Source organism: Poecilia latipinna, unplaced genomic scaffold (genome assembly GCF_001443285.1).
Source record: "Poecilia latipinna isolate Pla-1442-1.1 unplaced genomic scaffold, P_latipinna-1.0 Scaffold1366, whole genome shotgun sequence".
NCBI classification, from domain to species: Eukaryota; Metazoa; Chordata; class Actinopteri; order Cyprinodontiformes; family Poeciliidae; genus Poecilia; species Poecilia latipinna.
In genome coordinates, this window is record NW_015113982.1 from 270,045 (window position 1) to 295,501 (window position 25,457).

Here is a 25,457-nt window from a genome sequence, read left to right on the forward strand (position 1 = left end):
ATGTCTGAATGACTGCTCATCCAACACTGGTGATTCCATACTTTTTGCCAGGGGTTGTAGAGTCCTGAGCCAGGCCGAAAAGAAAAAAATTGTAAAAAATTATATGTACCCTTTAAAAAAAAACAAAAAACATTTAAATAATCCTTTATCACTTGAAGAAACCTCAGATGCTAGCTTCAGTGTTGCTAGCCAGGCAAAATGTATGGCAATATTTTCTTACAGAGCTTAACAAATTGTTTGTATTTTGTCTTTGTATCTCTACCTGGCATAAAAACTCAGCCACACCTGTGATTTAAAAGTGACGGTAGCTTCTTCAGTGTTTACGTGACCAAGTAGAAGACTTTATAGTCAACGCCCTCAAAATGTTAGCTTTCCTATTCAGGAAATGTTAGCTTGTTACTTCAGGATAAGAGTCAAAGTCAAGCAAAGTCATACGGACAGGAACAAATAATACTTTCCTAGATAAATATTGTGGCTTCACCTCTAGAACCAAAGCTCAAAAATATTGTGGTTTAATTTCATACTTTGTCGGAAACTTCTAAAAGAAAAAAAAAAGAAAAAATCAGAGCAAAGTAATTTTATCAAATGTTTTCATAGAGTTGACTGAATTCACTACAATCAGTTGTTACAGATATTCATTCTTCTGACCACTGTAATCAGAAAATGGCAATATATAGCTCTCAGACCCACATCAAGCTGCTAGAGCTCAGAATCATTTTTTTTGCAATGCTCTCAAAGGCTTGTCACAATTCAGCAGATTACGTAGAGGAAAAAAATAGCTCTAACATGGAACATGGAGCCATAGCAGTTGTGCTAGCATGTAATGATTTTTTTTTTTTGTTAGTCGATGTTGTGGAAAGGGGAGGAAATTAAGAGCGTGGTGGGGAATTGGAGATCATCTGAAAATACCAACTACGTACCATTAGCTGGCAGGACATTCAGATCAACTTAAGTTACACAAATCCCTCAAATTTGTATTATAACTATACTTTTGAAAAAAGCCCTTAGTAAGCATTATGCCTCGTTCTAATTGGTCGTAAAATATATTGCAGATGGGGGATTCATGGGTTCCATTCTGTGCAGAAAATCCATCACAAAGGGCTAAATTAAAGCCCTTAAACAGCAGCGGCATATACTGCCCAACTACGGTAATTGACTCATTTTCCCTTTGATGGTAAAGTTTTCCCTCTGTTTTTATTAGTCTGTCAGCTCCAACCACAGATCTGCAAACAGGGCTAAGCAGTTTTCACACATGAACGACGCAGATGTTTTGGGGAACATCTGGACAATTTAGTCTAAACTCTTTGCACTGTTGCTTCAAGAACATGAGAGGAACTGTGTACTGGAGAGCCGATGCAACACTGTAAATGATGCAACAACCGGAGCATTTGGAGAGGAGAACAACCGGCGCTCTAAGTAAAACACTGCTGAGAAGCACCAGTTCAGGTTTCATCTAGACTAAAATCAAATTAACATTTTCTTTGTGCAAGAAAAAAAGTACGTTGCTTTGGCGTTTGCCTGTCGCAGTAAACAACTAATCAGTTAATCGTATGCAAAATTAAAATGAGCGCAATAATTTCCACTCTGACGATTAATATTTTTTGAAAGTAAATTTTGTTTGCAGAGATTTTATTTTTTCGGTTGTAAGTACTTTTTTATTTCCATATTATTTATTGGTTTTGATTGTTGAGTTTTATTCTGGAGATTTTAAATGTCCTGCAGTTCCAATGTTGTGAGTTCTTTACTGAGTTAAAGTTTATATGACAGGGCGAACTTGTATTATTATGCCATTATTAATATTACTTGAAAATGGTCTCAAAGCAACAATATTATCATTTAACACAATACCTACTGAGGCAATTTATCATCCAGCAAAAGTTATTATTGTGTAAGGCTTATGATTTACAGGTTTGTGGTCAACAAGACTTTCTTGTTTTTGTTGTGGTAAATGAATATATTGTCATATGCTACGCTATGTGTAGTTGGTTCATTTATGAGTGCGTTTTAGCAGTATGAAAAAACATATGATCTTAGAATAATCATGAGCAGTCCTTTACTACAATTTCCCAATGTGAAAAAACAAACAGAGGGCGAAGCTGAAGGAACATCTTTGAACAGATTTTAATACCATTTAATTTTAATTCCAATCAGGAACGAACAAATACAGATTGTTTTATACCAGAACATATGCAAATTGTTTACACGTGGAACTGAGTGCTCAATGAAACTTTTAAAAGAGCAAATTTATAAAGTGACACCAGAAGAAAACAGAGAATTTAAAGCTATCGCTAAACTCTGCTATTTATGATCAGGATTTCTCAAGCAACTCCAGTGCAGAAAGAAAGGTGGACCAAACCAAAGCGTTATGTCAGCGCTCACATTTTTCACTAGCAGTGAGGTATGTAGCTCAGTCTGAACTTAGCTCAATTACTACCTTGGAACAACAAGCTGAATGTAAACATCACTGGGAAAAAAATCAGATAAAGTCCAAATCCAACTGCCTGTAGCAGTCAACCAGCCCAAAACGCTCCGCAGCACGAGATGCAACTGATACTATTGTCTCAACAGACGGTTCATTCACGTACATCTCATTAAAACAACTCCAAAGTGTCAGCAAATCTTCTCCTTTACATATTAAAAACAGAGTCATTCCCAAAACAGAAGTGGTAGGACAAACTTTAATAAAAAAAGAAAAAGGAAAAAAAAGAAACGTAACCTTGTATAGCCATGGAAAAGGAAAAGAATATTGACACTGACGACATTATTTGCAGTCTTGCTTTATTATAAACATATATTTAAAAAAGAAAAGCAGAAAAGCATGACCATGAATGTGTTGCAGGGACGACAACACGATCTCTCTAATCTGGCAACTAATCATCCTGTTCCAATCCCTCATGGTGAAACATTGTCACATCATCCAACCTTATACATCAGGAGTACACATGGTTACATAATAAAAGCTAATATATAATAATTATTACAAATTTCAGTAAATAAGTTTTAAGGATGGTTTTTCAATTGGTGCGACACATTTTTGCTTCCACTGCCTTTAAATTTTAACCCTAAAAGTGACGCGTAGTTGCCCTTTACCTTGTAGAATATACTAGTATGAAACTAGCATATTTGAATAGTGTCCTAGTAGCAGTATACTACTAGCAGGTGGCATATTAGTGTACTACTACTATGCTAGTTTTATGCTACCATACTAGCATAAAAACTATGATAAAACAACTGATTCAATACATTACAACTGGGGAAAAATATCTCCTCACTGGATTTCCATGCTTGATCTTATCCAAAAGGCAGAAAAGCAATTCCTTATTGGATTTCCATTCATTGTATGATTACTTTTTTCTTTATAATTTATTTAATTTCTATTTATTGCATTGCTTTTTTGATATTATAAACTAAATTAGGCAATTGGGCTGCATTTTATCTTAACTCTCAAGTCGCAATGTATGGAAATTTAAATTTATTATTAGATTGGTCCGATGCATCACATAGAAGAGAGAGAGAGAGAGAGAGAGAGAGAGAGAGATTATTTATTTATTTTCTCTCAGTGAGTTGAACAACTATTCCCCGGAGCTCTAACCCGTTTCGTCAGGTCGTCATAGTGATTCCCTTGGTGTGAAGCAGTGTTTGAGTGGCTACTTTAGCGCGTGTCAGTAATAAGTTAGTGTTTGATCCTGTTGATGTATCGGCTGATCACAGCATGTACAGAAACTCATCCTCCGGCACGCGACAGCACCGACCATGCGATACTCACATTAAAGCGTGTTAAGGTGAGTGTTAGAAACACAGTGACATATTTGAACCAAGACTTGTATCGGAGCGGTGGATGAAGTGTAGCGGTCCCCTCCCCTGCACTCCCTACAGCACAGAAAGCAGCCCTGTAAACGGACTTTCACTTATTAAAAATAGAAGAAAGAAAAAAGAAAATAAAAACGGCGTTTTGCTCCACTTACCAATTTGCCCCCCTCCAAAAGCAGCTTGTATAAATGCCGTCTTTATCTCTAAGCGCTCCCGGGAGAAAGACAGACACACTGACAATGTCCGTCCGCTATATTTAGGAAACTGACAAACTCCAAGCAGCTACGCGCTTAGCTCCGCCCACTCGCAGCCAGCGTGCAGCTACGTCCGCACACAGACGTCCAACATGAATTTATCATGTAAGAGTGGGTCTGAAAATTACACGTGAGAAAATTAAATAAAAGGGACAAAATAAAGCCTGAACTATTTAAAAAACAAAATGTGTATGAAAATATCTGGAGACACCTTCCTTCATCCATCCACATCCACGTCTGTGCACTTACAAACGTCTTAACACTCAATTTCACACTTTGTCATGCTGAAACAGCCAAAATCTTAGAAGTATTTTATTGTTATTTTTGAGAGTGGGCGATAAGAAGTTAAGTATTTTCAGTATTCAGTACAAAAACTACTTTTAATAAACGTACCCATTACATAAAGTGTGATTTTAAATTACTAAACAGCAGCACATAGTAAGTTAGCTGCATTTAATCATACTTTTTCATTTGAGTGATATTAATTGATGCTGTTTCATTATTAATTGGAATGTATCAACAGACTAACAGACATTTTGTGGTACTATTATGATAACGATAAAAGTGACGATACAAGTTATTTATTACTTTTTTAGGAAACTCATAGATCCACAAACCCAAATCCTGTTTTTGAAAAACAAATAATGTGCAATACACTTCTTTAGGACACCAGTCACTTAAAGGAGCATGATGTGTATCACTGTAATGTACACAGAGATTGCTTTTAATCTTATTTTCAAATGTATTGATATTTATTGATACACCCTTGAACAAAAAGTGGAGGAAAGTAGTAAAACTAACAATCCTGACGGTACGGAGAGTTTTATGGGCTTTTAAACATAATTTGGATTTATTGAGAGCGATAAATCAAAATCACGAGTAGAAGTTTATCATGATAAATGATAAACGATACAATAAATGCCCAACTCTACTCTGAAGGCACAAACTCAGGCTAAATGCATGGAGAAGATCTGTAAAAAGTCATTGTCAAGCCTTAATATTCCTGAATTTATGTCTGGACTTTGACTGGGTCAACATGAATACGCTTGAATTTTGATGATGTCACCTCTGCCTTTTCGGTCATCCTGCTGAAAGTTGATCCTCCACAACAGTCTGAGAGCTTTTTCTAGCTTCTCTTTGCTTTAGGCAGCCGTGTCTTGGTAGGTTTTTGCTACAAAGCTCATCTTGATTTGAAACTTCTCCACAACTTTGTCCCTCTTCTTCTACCTGCTCAGTTCCTCGGTCTTCTTTTTGCAGTTTGTTCGCTAATGTTCTCTAAGAAACCCATGAGGCCTTCGCCGGACAACTTGGACAACTTAGTTCCTCATCCAGCGCACAGTTCCTCTCTTGGTACCTACAGTATACTCTCGCTGGGTCTACAAAACACTGATTCTGAGTATTTCTATTAATACTCACCAAACAAGCAGAACATTTGCTGCTCTGTTTCTCTGCGTGAAACTAAATGGTTGCTGTCACGACTCTTCTTCTTCACTGAGTTCCTTTAAATCTGGACTAAAGACCCAGCTGTTCAGAGTTGCTTTTGAAACATTTTGATGTGTAACAATGGCACTTGACAAAAATGCAATGCTTACTGGTTTTCTTGTTTGTTGAGTGCATTCTATGACTTTGTGTTTTTCTGTTTTTATGATGTAAAGCGCTTTGAACTGCCTTGCTGCTGAAATGTGCCGTACAAATAAACTTGATTGATTGATAGGTCTGCACCATTAGCATTGTTCTGGAAAACCTTTCCCAGTTTTGTCTTTTTTCTCCTCCCTCATTTCAGAATGAGAACAATCACAACAAAGGGAGTTTAAATAAGGACGTTATTTCCATTCGAAAGAGTCACACAGCCGAGAAAGAAAAATCCTTGCAAGCGACTTACAGAAACGATAAAATAATCACAAAGTAGCACCAAGGAGAAAATGAGAAGTACAAAAAAAGAAAAAAAAATAATATGTTTGGAAAGTTGTTCCCTTTTTTTATTTTTTGGGGAGAATACACAACTCAGCATGATCGCATGTAGACACCAAGGGTAATAACTGATCTATTGATAATTTTATCCAGCCTCAGCCTGCAGGAGAAGCTTGTGACTGTGAGGTCACCAGAGCAAATGGAGAGGCAGCAGCGGCGGGCTTGGTGCGGGCCACGCCGCCGGAAACGTTCCGGGCACATTACTGAGCTCCTCGTTGTTCCAGAGGAGCTGCAGGGGAGATTCAACTCCAATATGTATAAGCAGAACTTGTGTCTTGTCTGAGTTGCCGTGACCATCTTAATGTTCTTATTTTCGCAGTGGCTTTTTTTTCTCTCCCTTTTTTTTTTAAATCTTGGTTCTTTAATTTTATTTGCTTTGATGCTTCAGCTGGAAAAGCACGACAAGTTAATCTTTTATTTTCTTTTTCTTTTTGGCGGGGTATAAAGAGGAACAAAGGGAGCATCTGTCTTGCAACACCAAACCATCAGAAGTTCATCGGGAGAGTTCACACAAAAGTAGAAATGCAGTCATGAGAGTCAAAACGGATTAGAGAGCGATTCAGTTCATTAGAGTCATTTTAATGGTTTAAAGTAGTTTTTATAATTCAGTGGAGTGATGTGCCTTTGTGGAGTTTATAGTTATTCCCTCCAATAGCACCTTCAGAATATAGAAGGTTATAGCGCCATCGTGTGGCGCTAAGAAAGATGAAAACAGACTTTTCATTTTCAGAAACCAGTAGTTTTCTTTTCTGTTCACCATTTTCTTTTGTATTGTTGAGTTTTTACGTCTCTGGTGTAAAGATGCACATATCAGGGCCCTCACAGATAGAAATTGAGAACAAAAAGGGTAGATTTCTGCCAAAAATCTCAGAAATTTTGAGTCTCTGACTTTTTCTAGAAAAAACTCTAAATGTCAGAGTAACAAAAGTGGAAAATTTGCTAGAAAAAAAAACTGAAATTTGAAACTAATCTCAGAAGTTTTTTAGAAAAATAAAAATGTTGAAAAATTTTGAGTTTCAAAAGTCAAAACTTTTTGACTTTTGAAACTCAGAAAATTGACAAAAGTTGAAAATGTTCTACTTTTGGAACTCAAAAATTTCAATATTTTCTAGAAAACTTCAGATTAATCTCAAACTGAGTTCTTTGATGAAAATTTATCTCCCCCCTTTTTGAGAACTGAAAAGTGATTCGGTTCAATCTGCTCTCATTTTTTATTGCTTAATATTTGGTTTACAAACACAATGTTTTCCTCTTTGAGCTAAAATAAACTCACAACCTTTCAAAAGTATCCAAACTCTTTCAACTTTTGTTAAAATTTTGCAATGCTATGTGAATGTCTCCAGTGTTTTTTTAATTTTTTTTATTTGACTTTCATTCATTGGTGCATCATTTTGGTCTACAAAAAGTAACTGGAGCTAATTCAGACTGGATGGAAACTTTAAATAGGTCAAAAAAAAATCTCATCTGAAGTTTGTAGCAAACTTCAAACAGGATTTCTTGGGGACTTTCTCCTCGCCATTCTTCCTTTAAACTAGACTTTAAAATAAAAGCTGATGACGACTCAAGGTTACAAATTTGCAGTGTTTATTGCTAGTTTGTTCAAAGAGCCCTGTTGTACATTTCATCAGAAAACGGATGTCGGTTTTACGATACATGGGAGCCTTTTGTGTTTTCAAAGGCAGTGGCAATTTAAAAATGTATACGTTTTCACTTGGTATTCTGCATTACTCTCAACATTTACATGACATTTGCAAAAGTGACAGGGAGCAATAAATAAAATACACACAAACGCTGATCAAAAACTGATGAATGAACATTAACATTGTTTTTCCTGGAACACTTGTGATATAAGTACACCTTTATTTACCCAGCCAAGAAAACAAAAATAAAAGTTTAATATTTCCCACATCTGATCTCTCCCTCACTGCCACACTTGATTTAAGCTCAGCTTCCCACTTTATAGTTTTACAGCACCGACTGACATAAGGCTAAGTGATGAAGAGCTGTTGCTATGAGTTACTGCTGCGCTCGATGATGTGACTCTGGAGGTTTTATGTGTTCACAGTGTTAGCAGCAGTGAGGAGTGAGGAGAACAAGGAGTCTGGTCTTTGCTTCAGCACTTCTGGGGGGTCCAGTTCTGCTGCCTGAAAAGACAAAGCCAGACGAGTCAGGGGACGCACAGCGGCGAGTTAGGGCCATTGGAGATGGAAAAAATAAATAAATACATTTCTGCCAAAAAAAAAAAAAAAAAATGTCCTTTTTAGAAAAGAAAAGACATTTCCGAATATGAAAAGTTGTAAATTTGCAAGAAAAAACTGAGAAATTTTCAATAAGAAAAATGCGTAAATGTATTTTTGAGTTTGAAAAGTTCAGAAAAAATTTTTGAGATTAATCTCTGATTAAACTGAGTTTGAGACGTTGTGGAAAAAAAAGTAGAACATTTTTGACATTTGAAACTCCAAAGGTTTGACTTTTCTAAGATTTTTACCTCAAAATTTTCTGGGGTTGATCTCAAAATTTTGTTGTAGGCAGAAACTTTTAAGATTTTCTAGAAAATTTATAAGATTAATCCCAAAATTTCTGAGTTTTTTCAAGTCAACGTTCTACTTCTCAAACTCTCAAATTTCCACTTTTTACATTTTTTTTTTTTTAATTTCTGAGATTGATCTCAAAATTTCTGAGTTTTCGGCAAGACTTTACCCCTCTTTTTTAATAACTAAATCTGCCGTAGTGTGCTGTCGTAGGGACGAGACTCTTAAAAGCGTTCCTCGTCGTCTCCATGTAGCTCACCTTTCCATCGTCCATGACCAGAATGCGGTCTGCGTACATCACAGTGTTGATGCGATGTGCGATGGTGAGCATGGTGCAGTCGTGGAAGGCCTCCTTGATGGTGTTTTGGATCAGAGCGTCCGTCTCTGAATCGATGGAGGCCGTGGCCTCGTCCAGCAGAATGATCTGTCAGGCACACCATGGAGGATGAGGCACCCACTCAGATCTAAATCAAGACTAAAATCCACTTGTGATTCATAATAACTAGAACTTTGACAACATATTTGATGAGCATTGATGATTTTGATGGTGGAACTTGACAAAATGTAATGTCTGTCACTAGTTTTACAATGTGTTTATGGCGTTTTTTCTGTTTTTAGGACAAAGAGCTTTGAGCCGCTGTGTTGCTGAAATGTGCTACACTCAAGTTAACTTGATTGACTGAACTTGATCTGCAACAGAATAGTTAAAAAAACATGAATATTTTCCCCATTGTCTTACAATGCAAAAAGACAACTTCAGTGTACTTATTTGGGATTTTCTTTGATAGACCAATAAAAGAGTGAAACAATGTGGATTAGGAAGAAAATGACTCAATGTTTGCACAGTTTGCTGAATTTGCTTTCATTTCCCCCGTTGTAGTTATTTTCCTTCGTGTCTCTACCAGCACATCGACAGACTAATATTTTTGCCTATTCTTTGCAAAATTGCTAAAATTAAATGGAGAACATCGGTAAAAACAATCCTTTTCAAGTCTAGTCAAAGAATCTCAATTAGATTTAGGTCTGGACTTTGACTGGGTCATTCTAATTCATGACCCATTGTTTTTTTTTAAAGGCTGATTTTGCAGCCTTTAAAAAACTTCTCTTTACTTCCCATAGTTTGATGCTGCCAACAATAAGCATTTGCTGTTTAACTCCCCCTCAACACAAAGTATTCTGTATGTAGGACAATGTGTTTTTCTTTGATTTCTTTTGGTGTCATTATTCCTGAATATCTTTCTTTAAATTGCAAAATTATATACTACTATGTTGAGCTAGTCTCTCAATATCAGTGCCACATCGTGACAAATTGTGCCAATATTAAGGGGGTGTGATTACTGTGGTGATAGTGTAGGCATATGGATGCCCACGCATACGGACCTTGGAGTTGCGAAGAAGTGCTCTGGCCATACACACCAGCTGCCTCTCACCGACAGAGAAGTTTTCTCCATTCTCCAACACTTCAGCCTGCAACGTCCCGTCCAGCTTGGAGATCTGAGGAAACACACAGGCACAATGTATTTAACACTTTATCTTCCGTAAGTATATATATTACAGTTAGTTTGTGCTAGCTTTATCTACGGGACATAAAGCTAGCACAAACTAACTGTAATATATACCTTTTGTTTTAAAGAAGTTGACATTTAAAACTTAATTTCACGTTTAGTCATGTTTATTTGTTCCACTTGTGAAGACACATTTATTCTTGCATAAAAAGCTTGGATCACGCTTTAAGTTGTTTACCACATTGGAATTATGGCTGTCTAAACCTTCTCTATAAGAGCAAACGTCAAGGTGCTGGAACCGTACCTTTGGTCATTTGAGCTGATTAGATATATTTCACAGCCAAATTAGCATTTAGTTAGCCTGACTATTGCTTTCTTATGCAATTCTGCTCGATTCTCATCTCACTTCATTGCGCGGCTGGGATTTCTTTCTTTGAACTCAATTTCGAATCAGTGATCAGCAGAAGTTGTGAATGATGACATAGTTTTTCTGTTTTAGAATTGTAGTTTGCCTGTAGTTTTAGCAATAGCAGCAGAGGAAGTGAACGCAGACGTTCAGTCGATGTTGGCCTTGCTTTCCAAATATTAAGCCATTAAAGTTAGACCAAGACGAATGTTTAAAACATTTTAATGCTGACAAAGATGTTGTGGCTCTACTTTCTACGGGGTTGTTTACAGAACAAGCAATTTCTGGTAAGCTTCATCAAACTGACGCCTTATGCAATGCCAAAACATTAACGACTGGGTAAAATGAGATCCAGTTCTTTAAAACTTCAATGTAATCCATGCCTCCAGCTAGCAAGTCGAGGGTCCAGATCATCTGTATGAAGCAAAGCGTAGAACGTAGAACAAGCTAGCTAGCATTTACTGATGTTGAAGCCTCTTCTGATTACCACTAAAAGCAGAAAACACCGATAGCTACTGTGTAAAAACCACTGGTAAATTATTTAAGAAGGTTAGAATTAATACTTTTATAAACTCCAATGAGTCCAAAGAGTTGTGCGGTTTAGTAACATACCGAGTCCTTCATGTAGGTTTTCTGTAGCACCGCCCAGATCTCCTCATCAGTATACTGATTAAAAGGATCTAGGTTGTACCTGTGGGTAAACATAGTGGGTAAACTGGTGACTGGTCCACACAGCAGTGGTTGTTCTGTCAAAAAACTTGTGTGAGTAGCGGGTACCTGACCGTGCCAGTGAACAGCACCGGGTCCTGGGGGATGATGGAGAGTTTGCTGCGCAGATCCCGCAGGCCGATGGCTGCGATGTCCACATCGTCAATAAGAATGCTCCCTCCCGCCGGCTCCACCAGTCTGAACAGAGCCACGCCTAAGGAGGATTTCCCTGTAGACGGAGCGCAGGGGGAGGGAGGGGCTGAGTCATGCTCTGTAACTATGGTGACGGCGCAGGATGGAAGCCCGCTTACCAGAGCCCGTCCTTCCCACGATGCCCAGCTTCTCTCCAGCCTGGATGGTGAAATCGAGCCCATTCAGGACGATAGGCGTGTTCTCTCTGTACCTCATTTTGTACTCATGGAAGGTAATCGCTCCGTTTTTGGGCCAGCCGTCAGGAATCTTAGCCCCCTTTATGTGTCTGGGGGCCTCAGACTTACAGGTCTGAATGTGGAATCAAATAAAAGAAATCCCTTTAGAGAAAAGTGTTATTAGACACCCCAGGATGATGAAGTGCTTTCTTACAGGTGACCTGTTATGCTTCCTTGAACCGGTCTGTGAGCTATGAAAACATGTTCATTACATTTTTTTGCACAAACTCATTCTTAGATGAGATTTCAGTCTGCCAGTTCTGCCTATTCTGTGCTCCTCTCAGAATGAGCCGTTTTAGGGCCTCTTGTCACTTTAAATCCAAACTATCTGCTGCTAGCCACGCCTCCTCAACTCAATGTTTATACTCGCACATAAAAATGGCTGCAAACAGACACGCAATTATATAACCATACATCTTTGAAAAGAAGTGCAACTTTCTGCACAAACAACAAGAATGCAAAAAGTGGATTCTGGATGATAAGTCAACAACAAAACACTTTTCAGCCATTCCCTGCAACCATTTGTCATACAGACATGACAAATTGAGGTCTTTCTATTATTCATTTTAATAGTAGAAGTATAAATGCGAATGCAAATAACAGATTATTTATAACAGTTAAATACAACTTTTGGTATAATAGCACTTTCAGACACCTAGCTTAATGATGAAAATATAAATAATGTCGATATTGTTGGGTATGAACTCTGTCATATGAACAGAAGCAAGAAAAGAGGTGGTGGAGTCGCTTTGCTTATTAAGAAGGAAAGGAGTTGATATTAAAAATGCCAGATCAATGTACATATTTAAAAGTATGGTAAAAATTGTAAGAAATGTGAAATGTGAAATAGAATAATGTGAATTAGAATTCAGTTTGCTTAGTTTCGGTTTTTGTAAATTTCTATTGTTTAAATATATTTTTGGTCTATTTGTATATAATTGTTTAGTTTTTAATGAAATGAGTAAACTAACTAACTAACATGCTGGAGTTCGGTTTGGGTTGCTAGGTGACAAGCTGGGCTTTGCTGGGAGTTGCTAGGTGAGGGGCAGTGCCCGCTGATTTGTGACGTTACATTCTGGAGGTTTTTGATTTTTGAAACGGGCCGTTTTACAAACACCACAAAATCGACCAAGTGTTTTTTATTTTAAGTGCTTGGGCTCTTTTTAGATGCAGTAGAGATCCAACTGGAAGTACAAACTGTGAGTTTTGCATAATACGTCCCCTTTAATCAGGATTCTTACCGTGATGTATTCCAGCAGTCGTTCCACCGAATTGAACCTGGCCTCCACTTCAGTTGACTGCCTCACTACATACTGGAGCATGCCTGTCAGCTGGTAGACATGCAGAACTCAGTGTTGCTACAAGCCTGAAGGATCCAAAAACCAAAAGAAACCCAAAACTGTTTGCTGTCCAGATTTACCTGTATGGTGTAAGACATGGTGAGGCCTTTTAGAGACGGACTAATGACGTCATTGCTGCTCAGCACCACAAACAGAGCCACCAGCAGCGTCATGGAGGCGGCCATGAAGTCCAACCAGAAAGAGAGCCACCGTGTGCCGGAGTGGAACAGTAAATAATGGTTGGAGTTGATGTCATTCAGAGATTTGAACCTAGAGTTTGACCAAAACATAAAAAAGGTAAAACGGTGACACAAAACTTTGACAATCTGACAAAATTTGAAAGTGCCTGGCAAAAGTTTTAAGGTGTTGGAAGGGTAAAAATACTTTTGCAAGGTGCTGTACATTGTAGATCAGTACCAAGATGTCTGTCAGAGAGATATCGCTTGACGATATCTTACAGTTTTATGTGGCTGTCCCTGATGTTGTAGGCGTGGATGGTGCTGAGGCCCTGTAGGGTGGAGGTAGTGAGAGAGATGCACGGAGAGCGGCTGATGTTCTCCATCTTCTTCATCTGACGAATGCCTCTCTGAAATACACTGAAAAAAAATCTTCCAATAAGAGACCAATTTTTTTAACCTGCAGCTTTCTGACCCGACATTGGCCTGACTGGTGTTGGACTTACAAGAGGATGAGGGTGAACAAAACACCCATGACAACCACAGCTGCCAGCATGGCGGGAAAAACAGAGGCGATGATGATGATGGTGAATGTGACGAGGAGACAGAACTGCAGGAAAGGGTCCATGTGGAGAGGAAGCACAGAGTCCAACTCCTCCTGATCTTTAGCAAAGCGGTTGAGAATTCGTCCAGTAGGTGTCGTGTCGAAGAAACTCATTGGGCTGGCAAGAATCTGGGAAGATAGGAAACGATGTTCTCGCTTTTGACAAAGGAACAGATCCACTGGAGCTGATCTCTGCTGAGTCCAGATTTTCCACAGTACCTTTCGGAACATACTGTCATGGAGTTTGCAGGCAGCTCTCAGTGTGACATGAGTGTAAAAAAAGCACTTGATAACAGCAAGGACCACCGTGACGAGGATCATCACTCCATAAATCATTTGGTAGAAGTGCAGGCGGGGATTTTGGGAGACATCACCAGGTTTAGAAGTCATATTTCCAGAGTTAGAAGTTGAATTGGACTAAACAAAAGAAAATATAAAGATATTAGAGGAGCAAAGACTAGAAATAGGTTTAATATATTTCATGTTTGGTGCAATAAAATTAGATAAATATATGGCAAGCTATTTATCTGGCTAATATGGTAGCCAGATAAATTTTCTGTTTATTTGCTATTGCAAATAAACAGTTAGCTAGCTGGACAAAGAACTAGATATCTATCTAACAAGCTAGCTAGCTATTTATCTAACTAGCTAGATAAATAACTAGCTAGATATTTAAGCTAGATAAATAGCCAGCTACCTTATTATTAGCCACATAAATAGCTAGCTGGCTTACTATGTATTTATCTAACTTTATTGCACCAAACATAAAATATAGCTCTTTATCTAGCTATAGCTAGCTATCTTTCTACTCACACTAGCTATTTCTAACAACAATGATGATGCAATTGTGTTAAGTTTAATTAAATCCATGGTGGAGACATGTTTTCGTCCACAAATATGAATGAACTTGTAATTTCTGCATTTCTTGGATTCAAAACTACATCCTTTATGAAAGCACCTGCTCCACTCTTTTCCTTTTTGGAATCAAACAGTTTGGATCCACCAGGATGGGAAAACCGGGAATTGATATTGGCTGGGAAAACTGTGCATGATGCATCTCTAGTTATAAGAATTCATGAAAACTTGTGACTGAAAATGAAAATGTGTGACAGGAAAGACAAACTTCCTCACCCCGTCTCCCTGCCCCAGCCAGTAGCTTAGCCACCAGTTGCTGAAAGCTGTGGATCCGATCATGAGGACTATGATGAAGATGGTGAAGAAGGTGACGAAGTAACCTGCAGACAAAGTTTCACCAAATAAAACCAGCCGTGAAGAGGATATCTGAAGAACATTGCTGCTGAGTTTGGCGTGTGTGTGCGTGTGTTTTTGTGTGTGTCAGACCTCCAACTGCCTGGCAGTACTGGTGGTAGACTCTCCAGGACACTGATCCCTCTGTGGAGGATTCCTGACTTACCAGCTGATCTTCTCCCGTCACAGCGGCTGAACGGGAACAAAATGATCAAATAAAGTCCTTATTTGATTGAAACATGTTCTATTTGTACAGCCTAATGCTGAATCTGCCATTGTCTGACATTTTTTGTGCTTTATTCATTCCTTGCAACACTTCTTTTACCCACCAGAGGTCCTAAATAACCCTCTCAATATGTCTTGATTTTGCCTTTATTTGCCCTTTTTACTATAGTCCTTAATAAAACTACATATATTCTCCCTCATTCACTTTCTGGATCATCTGTGCTGCTTTATGACGTAAGTTTTTCTGCATAGCTGTTCTGATAAAAGTTTGCTGTTTTTGGAGCTTTTATATTCAGTGTTCCTCTAATTTTCTTCATTTTGTCATGGTTGTTAAAATTAAAGGTAAACCTGCTTCTATGAACATCACAATAAGATAACAACAGTTGGACATAAGTTATTTTCTTCTACACTGCCAATGGCAGTGTAGAAGAAAACATGACTGAAACATGACTGAAAATCTGAACAAATTAAAGTAACCTGTGTTGTGAAGTTAAAGCAAAAATTAAACTTTGTGAATCATTGTCTTTAAGGTTCTGGTCTCCCATGTAGGGACTGTTCTGCATCGTTGGTCTGGACCTTGAACCAACTGTTGGGTCAGCATCAGAGTCTACTGATTTCTGTTTACTTACGCTTCTGGTCCGCTGGCGCCCCATCATCAGTTTCATCTGACATGTCAAAAGCTGAAAAGAGGCACAGATGTTATTTTCTCGATCACGACTACAGCAGTTATAAAACTCAGCTTAACTTACATGCTACTCTTAGAAGAAAGCTAACTCCTAAAGATACAAACTTCCCCAGGAGCTAACTAGCATGACATCAGTATGTGTTACCAAGCATTTTTGGTCTAGTTTCTAAGGCAGATATATCAGTGCATTTGAAATTAGACAAAACTAACTTATAAGTAACTTTTCAGCAAGATATAGGAGTTTGTTTTAAGTCAATAATTACTTTTTACCAACAATTATTTGTCATGTTCCACAGAAATAGATCATCTGTGTTTTCATACCAGGGTTCACTATCCCACTGTCAGCGCGCCGTCTGACCTCAGCAGCCTCTTTGTGGGACACCTCATCTTCGCCCTCCTCTTCCTCCTCCTTCTGTGCCTGACATTCACAAACAAGAACCCGGCGATTACAGCTTGTTTTACAGCTGATTCTTCCGTTTAATACCCCGTGCTTGCAGAACGATAAAGTCTAAGTGAAGAGGGGCGTATATCTGGTTCATAAAAACATTTTGTGACGCTCTCACTTCCGACTGCTCCATCTGGTAGTTGCTGATGAGTTGAGCGTAGCGTCCATTGGCCTTCATCAGTGCCTGGTGATTCCCGGCCTCCCTCACTTCGCCCTCTTCCAGAACCAGGATGTCGTCACAGAACTCCAGATACTGCAACACGCACGCCACAACAATCGCCTAATTAGAGCCTTTCTTTTAAAAACAAAATGAGTGGAGTTGCAAGTAATACTTGGAAAGCATTTTATATTTTCATAGCATTTTTCACAACTTCATTTAGGTCAGTGGTGTCCAAACTTTTTTTTTGCTGTGATGGTCAAAACTGGCACACACAAAATTTTATTAAATTAGAATAGCAAGTTTATTGTGATTTTTATTATTATTATTATCTCTTCCTTTTATATTCTCAACACTAAACACAATTAAAAAAAAATCTGTATATCATTAAAAATGTGAGACATAAAAACGGCTTTGGATTGCTGTTAAAAGAAAAACCTGACAATTTCCAAGTTTTGGAAATTGTCAGTTTTCCAAAATTTGTCTTCCATTTACTGCAGTAGCATCCATCTATTGCAATAAGGTGTCAAAAGAAATAATTTCATGTCAGACATATTTTTCGTTTTTTCCATTTTAAAATCATAGTAAACAAAATCCACAAACATCCAATGATTTTTACTCAAGTTCTTGAAGAACAAGAACAAATCCACATTCTGTTCTTGTTTGAATAATAATCAAAAAAACTGATAGGATACTGTTTGTAATGTGTGTGTACCTGTAAAATGTTATGTTTCAAACCAACATAAAACATATACCTCTACGGAAATCAGACTTTTACCATTTTATTAAATGTTGCATGTTTGTATTCTTGCAGGTAAAAGTGAGACGCATCTTTTGTTTTCTAATTAAAAATAAAAATGAAAAAAAAAAAATCTAAATGTTGTGGCCCTCAATTACCTTCAGCTCGACAGTTTTTGTCCCACTTGTCAAAAGGTTTGTATGATCCTACCTGGAGTTGATGTGTGACGAGTATGATGGATTTTCCTTGAAGTTCTTTCTTTATGCATTCTTCAAAAATGTGTTTCCCCACATGGGCATCAACAGCAGACAGCGGATCGTCCAGCAGGAAGATGTCTTTGTTGGCGTAGATGGCCCTGGCCAGGCTGATCCTCTGCTTCTGTCCTCCTGACAGGTTCAGCCCCCGTTCTCCAATCTGACAAAAAAAAATATGGCAACATAAGAACTATGACATTTCTCCCCAATAAATGTTTTTAAAAATCCACCTGAAAATGGGACTTTGTGCAGACAAACAACAGAGTATTGTGTCACTCACTTCAGAAAGTGAAACTCCCATATTATGTAGATTCATTACACGTAGAGTGAAATATTTCAAGCCTCAATTTCTTGTCATTTTCATGATTACTGCTACTGGATAATGAACACCCAAAGTTTAGTGTCTCAGAAAATTTGAATGTTGCAAGAAAGTTGAATGTTTTTTTCATCAAAAGGTTAAGTGGAAGGAAAAAAAAAGGAAAGGTGCAGCTGTGGAGATGAAGATGCTGATTTAATCTTCCAGCAAGATCTGGTTCCTGTCCACACTGACGGGAAACTGGTCACAAAAGCTCGTGTTCCCCCTTCATGCCACATTGATGCAGTAATTCATGCAAATGTTTAGTGCACAGAAATAAACACTTTTAATAAACCTGACATTCCTGTCAGTCAAATTTAGATTCAAAATGAGTGTAGATACTCCTATATCTATGGTCAGACCCAAAACAGGAACACTGGCAGAAGAAGGTTAAAGAGATCACTTGCCTCAGTCCGATCTCCATATGGAAGTATCTTAAGGTCAGCTCTGAGGCTGCACACATCCAAAACCCGGTCGTATCTGTACAACATAAACACATGACGGCTTTTAGTTTGACACTTGCGGCGCTGTGAAAAACTGTTTTTGCCACATGCGGATTTCCTTTTATGCTTTTTTGTTTCACTTTATGTTTCAGAACAAAAAGATTTTTGTATAAGACAAAAATACAATCAAAGACAAGCTGCTAATTTGTATTTACTCAGGCTGTCATTGTTTTTTCATAAAAAACATTGAAAGCCCTGTAGACCTCTGAAACTCTGCTAGTCATGAGCTGCACATCCACTGACCATGTAATTTCGCAATTTGACATTTTGAAAAAACAAATTGACTTTATAGAATTGTGGCAATTTTGTCATTTGTCAATAAAAACTTTTCACCACTAGGAACAAGTTTCATATAGAAAATCTGTAAATTTTGCAGTTTTGCAATTTCCATTGCAAAACTGCAATGGAAATTGTGTTTTATCAATGTTAGCGGAATACTGACAAAGATTTGCGTACATTTGTGATATAAATGCAGATGATGTCAGTGCCCGTGATTCAACAATAATCAAAAAATTGGGCAAAAACACTCAAAGACCAAGCTCACGTTTCCTGATGGTTTTTGGAAGATGTGTGTCCCGTAACGTATGACACACAGGACAGATGTAACTTGCATCTGGAGTAACATTAACGCACTTAAACATAGTGGGAGTGTGATTGTTTGCGGCTACTTTGGATCAGGAAAATCATCCAAGGCACGTTAGCAAATATCACCTGAGAAAAGAGAATTATGGCCTAGTCAAATTCTGGGGTCGGATCCGGCTAAGATGCTTTGGAAAGAGCTTAAATGTACATTACAACTAGACTAATGTAGAACAATTTTGCAATGAAGAGTAGGCCATATAGCTAGTGCTGTAACAGAAAAATGCAACTTCCTGTTACATTTTCAAACAGAAAACTGGATTTTGTGTTTAATCTTTTGCTGTTATTAAAATTTGCTTGATAATCCAAAGCAAAATGAATCTGTAATGGGGCAAATACTTTTTCCCAGCTCTGTACAAAATGGAACAATCATAAAAACATTGGGATATATGCCAGAAAATAAAGAAAAGCATCGTTATATCATTTTATATCTGAATGTTAGCCAGGCTTTATGCTGCCTCAGTGATAACAGCTGCCTTTCTTTGAAATATAGACATTTAAACCAATAAACACATTTATCCCGAGAATTATCTACCCGCAGCTTATCTCGTACATTTCTTACAGTTCTTATCTTAACTTACATCAAGTCTCTCCCCATAAAGGTCTCACTATGTACAGATCAGCAGTTGGCCTAATGCTAGCATAAAGCTGTCAGATAACACAGATGACCTCTGCCCTCGTTTAACCGCCGTGACAGATCAGACTTCCCTTTCTCCTAGTCATACAGTTTTCATGTGACATAACCTCCAAAGCAGACTGTGTTTAGAGGAAAAAAAACTAAACGTTAGCTTGTCCGTTTGGTTTGTGTTAGCGCAGAACACCTAGCATAGATTATCATTTGATATGTTTAGACAACACTCTGAGTTTATTCTGTAACTAGTAGTGCAGAAGGGTTGAGCGATATGGACCTGTCTAATAATAAAAGTGACAATAAACTGTATTTATTTCTTTGTTTTTAGGTCTGTGTGGCTGTGACTGCATGATACAGCAATCATGGCCCCTCAAGCACAAACACTGTTGTAGAAAAACATTCCCATTTATAAAGCGCTTCTTTCGCAAACTAGACACTTAAACAAGAGCGATTTGTATCACTAAACTGAATAACCGCCTTTAATCATATTTTCAAATATATTGATATTTATTGATACTCTCATTGAATAACAGTGGGGAAAATTTTAAAACTATCTAAATAATGATAACTAAGTTATCACAATAAGAATTTTATCATGATAAATAATAAGCGATGAGATGAATTCCCAACCCCAGACGTGTAGTTACTTGGCCTGATTGAAAGCTTCCCCCATCAGAATATTTTCTTGAACTGTTCCGTGGAAAATCCAGGCCTGCTGGGAAACGTAGGCGAACGTCCCATCAGCTGTGATGGAGCCCCGAAGAAGGTGCATCTGCAAGAAAACCAGAAGATCACTTAGACTGCAGGAGCGCTACAAACCTGGGTAGCTAGAGGGGAAAGCATGATGGAGTGAAAAGAAACGGGAATAATCTGTAGAAATTCTGAGAAAAAGATAAAGCAACCTGTTCTAGAATGCTGGAAATGAGCGACGTCTTTCCGCTCCCCACGTTGCCGCAAACGCCCAGCAGGTTGCCCTTCAGGAAGCAAAAGCAGAGCCCTTTAGTTGCCCTTCAGCGGTGTCCACAACAAGTTCACCGGATTTGCTGCAGACCTTGGGCAGAGTGAAGGAGATGTTCTTCAGCGTCGGTAAGCTCTCACTCTGACCCGTCTCGTCCTGCTTGTGGTCCTTCACCTGGCCATTCTGGGGATTGGGGAGGTCCGGCCTGCTGGTAGTTTTGGTCCAGGACAGAGTTGCATTTCTCATCTCTATAGCGGTGTTATTGTCTTTCCTCTGCTCCAGGTAGGGCTCGGGATTCTGGACCAGCAAGATTTTCTGAAACAGCAGCCATACATCGGATTAGGGGTATTTATCGTATCGCGTATCGTAAACAATTGTTTTTACAGTGAAAAGAATTTGATTTATCATTGTCTCAATAAATTTTGTCAATTAAATAAAAGCCAAAATCAATGGAATTATTGAAAAAGTTTTTTTTAAACAATTTTCTCCAGTGTTTGTTGGCAATAGATTTCAGTAAATTTGATTAAATGCAGTTACTGTGTGCAGCTTAGTGACATAAGTCACGCATCTTAAGTAACTGGCAACCCAAAAAACACAAAATCCTACCAAATATTTTGGTCTAATTTCTAGTGCAAATATCTTAGTACACTTGAAATAAGAGAAAACTAATTTACAAATATTTTTGTGCAAGAAGTAGGAGTTTTGTTTAAGTAAATAAGTCCAAAAACACTTGATGCTATGAATGCTGCGGCATACAGTTACCACAAAAAACAAACAATAGTTTAATTTATCATAATTTTTAATTATCTCAATAGTACCAAACAATATTGCAATACAATTCTTAATCCATATCACTATATCGGTTTTAGAGTGCCTATCACTGACTTCCTTTAAATTACATGGATCTTACGTGATAAACATAAAAAAAGCACAGAAGTTCACCGATTTGTGCAGAAACATTTAAAAAGAAAGCAGCTGCTTAAAACTGTACCCTTAATCTCTTGAGGGACACAGCGGCTTCAGCAATAGCCTTCACGCACAGTGGCAGCAGAGCCAGAGAGAACCTCATGGCGTTGAATATGGCGATGGTAGTGAAGGCCTGTTGATATCAGAGAACATAAACAAAATCAATATGACCCCTGGCAGGGTTAAAACCGAGTCTAAATGAAAATTGCTTGGCAGACATGAATCGTGATAACTGCTGATTTCACAACCCCCCACACGACAAACCCCCTGGCGCTGCCCGCTGCTACACTTACGTCGGACGTGGTGAGCGACAAACCCAGCAGAGTGTGCACCAGGAAGGTGAGAACGGTGGCGACGGTCGGGATGATGCTGGAGATGCTGGTGTTGATGTTCTGGATGTAGCTGACCAACCGAACCTGCTTCTTTTCCTTTTTTCTTAACCCTGGAAGGAAGATAACGTTTCTGTCATGTAGTACCACAGAATGTCCTTTAGGAGGCGGGGAGAATTATAGGTTAGAAGGAAAATCATACATGGTTTTCAACAATTTTTTACAAATAAAACTCTGAAAATTGTGTTGTGCCTTTCTATTCAACCTGTTTTACTCTGATGGCCCTAAATAAAAATAATCCTTACGTCACCTCGTCAGTAAATAGAGTTCATCTGTGTGTGGCTTGAGCTCATGTAAAACAGACTCTGTTCTAAGGTTGAGCTTTATTAGTTACAATGAGCAACAGTTTGACTCAGTAAATAAATAAATAGTGACATTTTTGATCCATTTCATGATCACGGGGCTGCTTGAGGGTGATCTATGTTTTACTACATAAAAACCTAAATAAGATTACACTGAAGTCAGAATGTGTAAAAAGTCAAAGTGTAATAAAAACACTTTTGTGAGACTCTGTCCAAACACCAGACTCACCTGCTATCTTCTTCTCAAAGGACTCCTCCCAGGCGTACATCTTGATGAGCTTGATGCTGTTCAGAATCTCGTTCATGGTGCGGACGCGGCCGTCTGTGAGCTGCATGGCTTTCCATCTAAACTTGTTAATGAGCTTTGCCAGGAAAAACTGCAAAAGAAATTTGATTTTAGGAGTATTTTTACTGTACTTTTTACTTTCACTTAAGTAATTTTATTATGTAGTATTGCTACTCTTGCTTGAGTAAAAATGTCTGGATTCTACCCACTGTGAGCAACTTCACTGAATGAAGAACAAGCTTGTTTTAACCAAGGATTCATCTGACTCAGACTTGATGTTTTTGTTAAAGTTTCGTCAGTTTTATATAGAAAGAAATTAATTTGGGAATAAAAAATGGGATTTTGCTTCATTTTGTGGTTTTGAAATTATGTTATTTATATGAATTAGTTTAATTTTGCTCTTTAAAACAGCACTTGATAAAATCTAGTGCTTCAATTATTGGCTGTCTGTTCTATGACTTTGTACTTTTGTGTTTTTATGATGTAAAGCACTTTGAAGTGCTGAAACGTGCTATTCAAATAAGCTTGATCGATTAATTGATAATACAAATATTTTCCACATAACTTTGTATTTCGGTCCGTCTGATGATGTCATGATCAGTACTTGAGTCGCTACTTTTAACTCTTACTTGAGCAGGAATATGTTAAAGTAGTGCTACGCATACAGCTACTTTCTATTGGTCGAAACATATTCTGGAAAAATAGATTGACATTCAATTTCTTTCTTTACCTTTTATCTAAAAACATCCTTTAAGGGATGCACTTTGTCCTTACTGTTGCTTAGTTAATGCTCAGATAAAACTAACTAAGCCGGGGTTGTGATGCGAGCTGCTGACCTGTAAGGGGACAAAGATGATGTAGATGCAGACCCCTGTCAGTGCAGTGTAACCCAGAACAAAGCAGGCTAACACAATGCATCCGATGAAGATCACCGGGGCGCAGATCGCAAAGCTCCCAAACAGCACCGCCTCGAACAACCGGTGGCCGTCGCTGGTCAGGACGTTTATCATCTAACGGGAGAGACAGCGAGCGGATTTCAAATCCTCCGTAATTACAGCGTCTGGTGATTGCATCATGCTTTACCTCTCCCATTGAAATCCCGCTGTGCACCCTCAGAGAGATGACTTTCTGAAATGCTATAGAGGAGAAGGCTCCTTTCAGTCTGGCGGCCGTCCGCAGGTTGACCGCCCACATCAGGGAGATGAAGAAAGCTTTGAGGAACTCGGTGCAGAACAGAGCCACGGCCAGGCCGACGCCGTGGGCCACCGTGGACTTCTCTGGGCTTTCTATGTAGGTCAGGATTTTGTTAACCAGGATGCCCTGAGGGGGCACAGGAAGATGTTGAGACGTAGTAAGACAGGCATGTTGCGAGGAAACGTCAAGTTCCAAAGTCAAATGTGTTGTAACATATATTACTCTGAACATATCAAACAAACTGCAAAAACAAGTAGTTTTGTTCTAGTTTCTAGGGCGAATGTCTGAGTAAAATAAAAAGAACTCATTACTTTTAAGCAAGATACAGGAACTTGTTTTCAGTACATAATTCTTGAATGTTGAAAAAATGCTGGTGCTCCTGGCAGATTATTTCACTTCCAACAACATTTTTCCTGTGTTATGTCATGATTCGGGTTTTGGTGAGGTGAGATAAGACACAGGCAGGTCAGAATGAAGATGTATTATTTTAATGATAAAGTCCACAGGGAAACAGGCTGACGACAAACACGACCGGTAACACACGACGAGGATCCGACCAACACACAAAGACAATAGGTGGACTTAAATACACAGGGAGGGTAATCAAGGAATGAGACACACCTGGGAAGCAATCAACGGGGAAGACAGTACAGGGACAGGACTAAACACAGAAAACCTCAAAAATAACTACACAGAAAACACAGAACACAACAGCACCCCCTCCTCAAGGGCAGCTCCCAGATGCCCCCAAAAAATACAACAAAAAACAACCCATCAGGGTGGGCGGAGGGGCAACGGATGGAGGGCCAGAGTTCAAAGAAAAAGAATAACTCAGTCCAAACAAAACTCCAAACACAGAAAACGGTCCGGTGGGTGGCGACACCGGTGAACCCAGGTAGTCATGATGAAAATTATGATTTAATGAAGAACCAGGAGAACAACTCAAAATCCAAAATCACTGGCAGCACAGGGGACCGAAACAGATGAGGACCCGACAACAGACAAAGACAACAGGTGGGTTTAAATACAAAGGGAGGTAAACAAGGGAACGAGACACATCTGGGAACAATCAACGGGGAAACGCAGAGACAGAGACTCACAGGGAAACACGATAACAAATAAACATGGAAACTACTCAAAAATAAACACAGAAAACTACCGATCCTGACATGTTATGGTTTAAAGAAATCTTCTAATGGAACCTATTTAATTTAAAGTGCTGTAAGATACTGACACAAGAATCTAAATATAAACACTTGGTAAGATTTTGTGTTTTTGCACCATAAACATACAAATAGAGCTAAGGTTGAATGAAAATCAAAGAATACCTATGTTTTAGAATGGCCTAGTCAAAGCCCAGACCTAAATCTAATTAAAACACATACCTAAATATGACAATGCTGACGTGCTCTCCATTTAATCTAAATGAACTTGAGCTATTTTGCAAAGAAATGTGGGCAAAAATGTGAGTCCCTAGATTTTCTAAGTAGGTAGATAAATAAATACAAATGTAGAAATGTGTTTGTAAAGACAAACTTTGATGGCATTTTCCTTCCACTTTGCAGTTATGCACTACTGTATTTGCCTACCACAAGCAACATATTGATCTTTGTATTTCCAATGTGACAAAACAGATTGTCACATTGGCTTTTACAAGGCAGTGTAATTCATTTCAGGTTTAGTTTTATTAAAACATGAAAGAGAATCTCAGAAGAAGCCTCTCCTATCAATGTAAATTTTTCATTATC

At 38.4% G+C, this 25,457-nt stretch overlaps 2 protein-coding genes across 3 annotated transcripts in view; both read right to left on the minus strand.

The window, feature by feature from the left end:
* Window positions 1-4,099, minus strand: part of LOC106962071 (myocyte-specific enhancer factor 2A-like) — a 60,445-nt gene extending 56,346 nt beyond the window's left edge. The window contains exons 1-2 of one of the 2 annotated variants that reach the window (XM_015056231.1): window positions 3,966-4,099; window positions 3,767-3,870 (exon numbers count right to left, since the gene is read on the minus strand). The gene's annotated coding sequence lies outside the window, so the exon portion shown is untranslated. The remainder of the gene's footprint in view (window positions 1-3,766; window positions 3,871-3,965) is intronic. The other variant, XM_015056230.1, reaches the window with a different exon arrangement.
* Window positions 4,100-7,596: 3,497 nt separating this feature from the next.
* On the minus strand, window positions 7,597-23,940 carry abcc12 (ATP-binding cassette, sub-family C (CFTR/MRP), member 12). Its single transcript, XM_015056221.1, has 26 exons — window positions 23,599-23,940; window positions 23,352-23,525; window positions 22,459-22,606; window positions 21,832-21,980; window positions 21,564-21,671; window positions 20,666-20,887; window positions 20,517-20,588; window positions 20,262-20,386; window positions 18,249-18,321; window positions 17,443-17,646; window positions 16,455-16,589; window positions 16,213-16,309; window positions 15,836-15,886; window positions 15,075-15,173; window positions 14,865-14,968; window positions 13,953-14,150; window positions 13,636-13,862; window positions 13,412-13,549; window positions 13,034-13,223; window positions 12,855-12,944; window positions 11,497-11,686; window positions 11,255-11,414; window positions 11,090-11,168; window positions 9,947-10,060; window positions 8,826-8,990; window positions 7,597-8,179 (listed from the first exon to the last, which is right to left on the minus strand). The coding sequence occupies exons 1-26, from the start codon at window positions 23,938-23,940 to the stop codon at window positions 8,087-8,089; spliced, it is 3,747 nt and encodes a 1,248-aa protein (XP_014911707.1). The 3' UTR covers window positions 7,597-8,086.
* Window positions 23,941-25,457: the final 1,517 nt, after the last annotated feature.

Excerpts from the sequence above, each read along its gene's own strand:
- abcc12 (XM_015056221.1), bottom strand. The coding sequence starts at position 23,940 with ATGTTCAGAGTAATATATGTTACAACACATTTGACTTTGGAACTTGAC. Across the intron at positions 21,981-22,458 it reads CTTTGAGAAGAAGATAGCAG|GGTTAAGAAAAAAGGAAAAG; the intron begins GTGAGTCTGGTG and ends TCTTCCTTCCAG. Across the intron at positions 13,863-13,952 it reads ATGACAGTATGTTCCGAAAG|ATTCTTGCCAGCCCAATGAG; the intron begins GTACTGTGGAAA and ends CTATCTTCCCAG.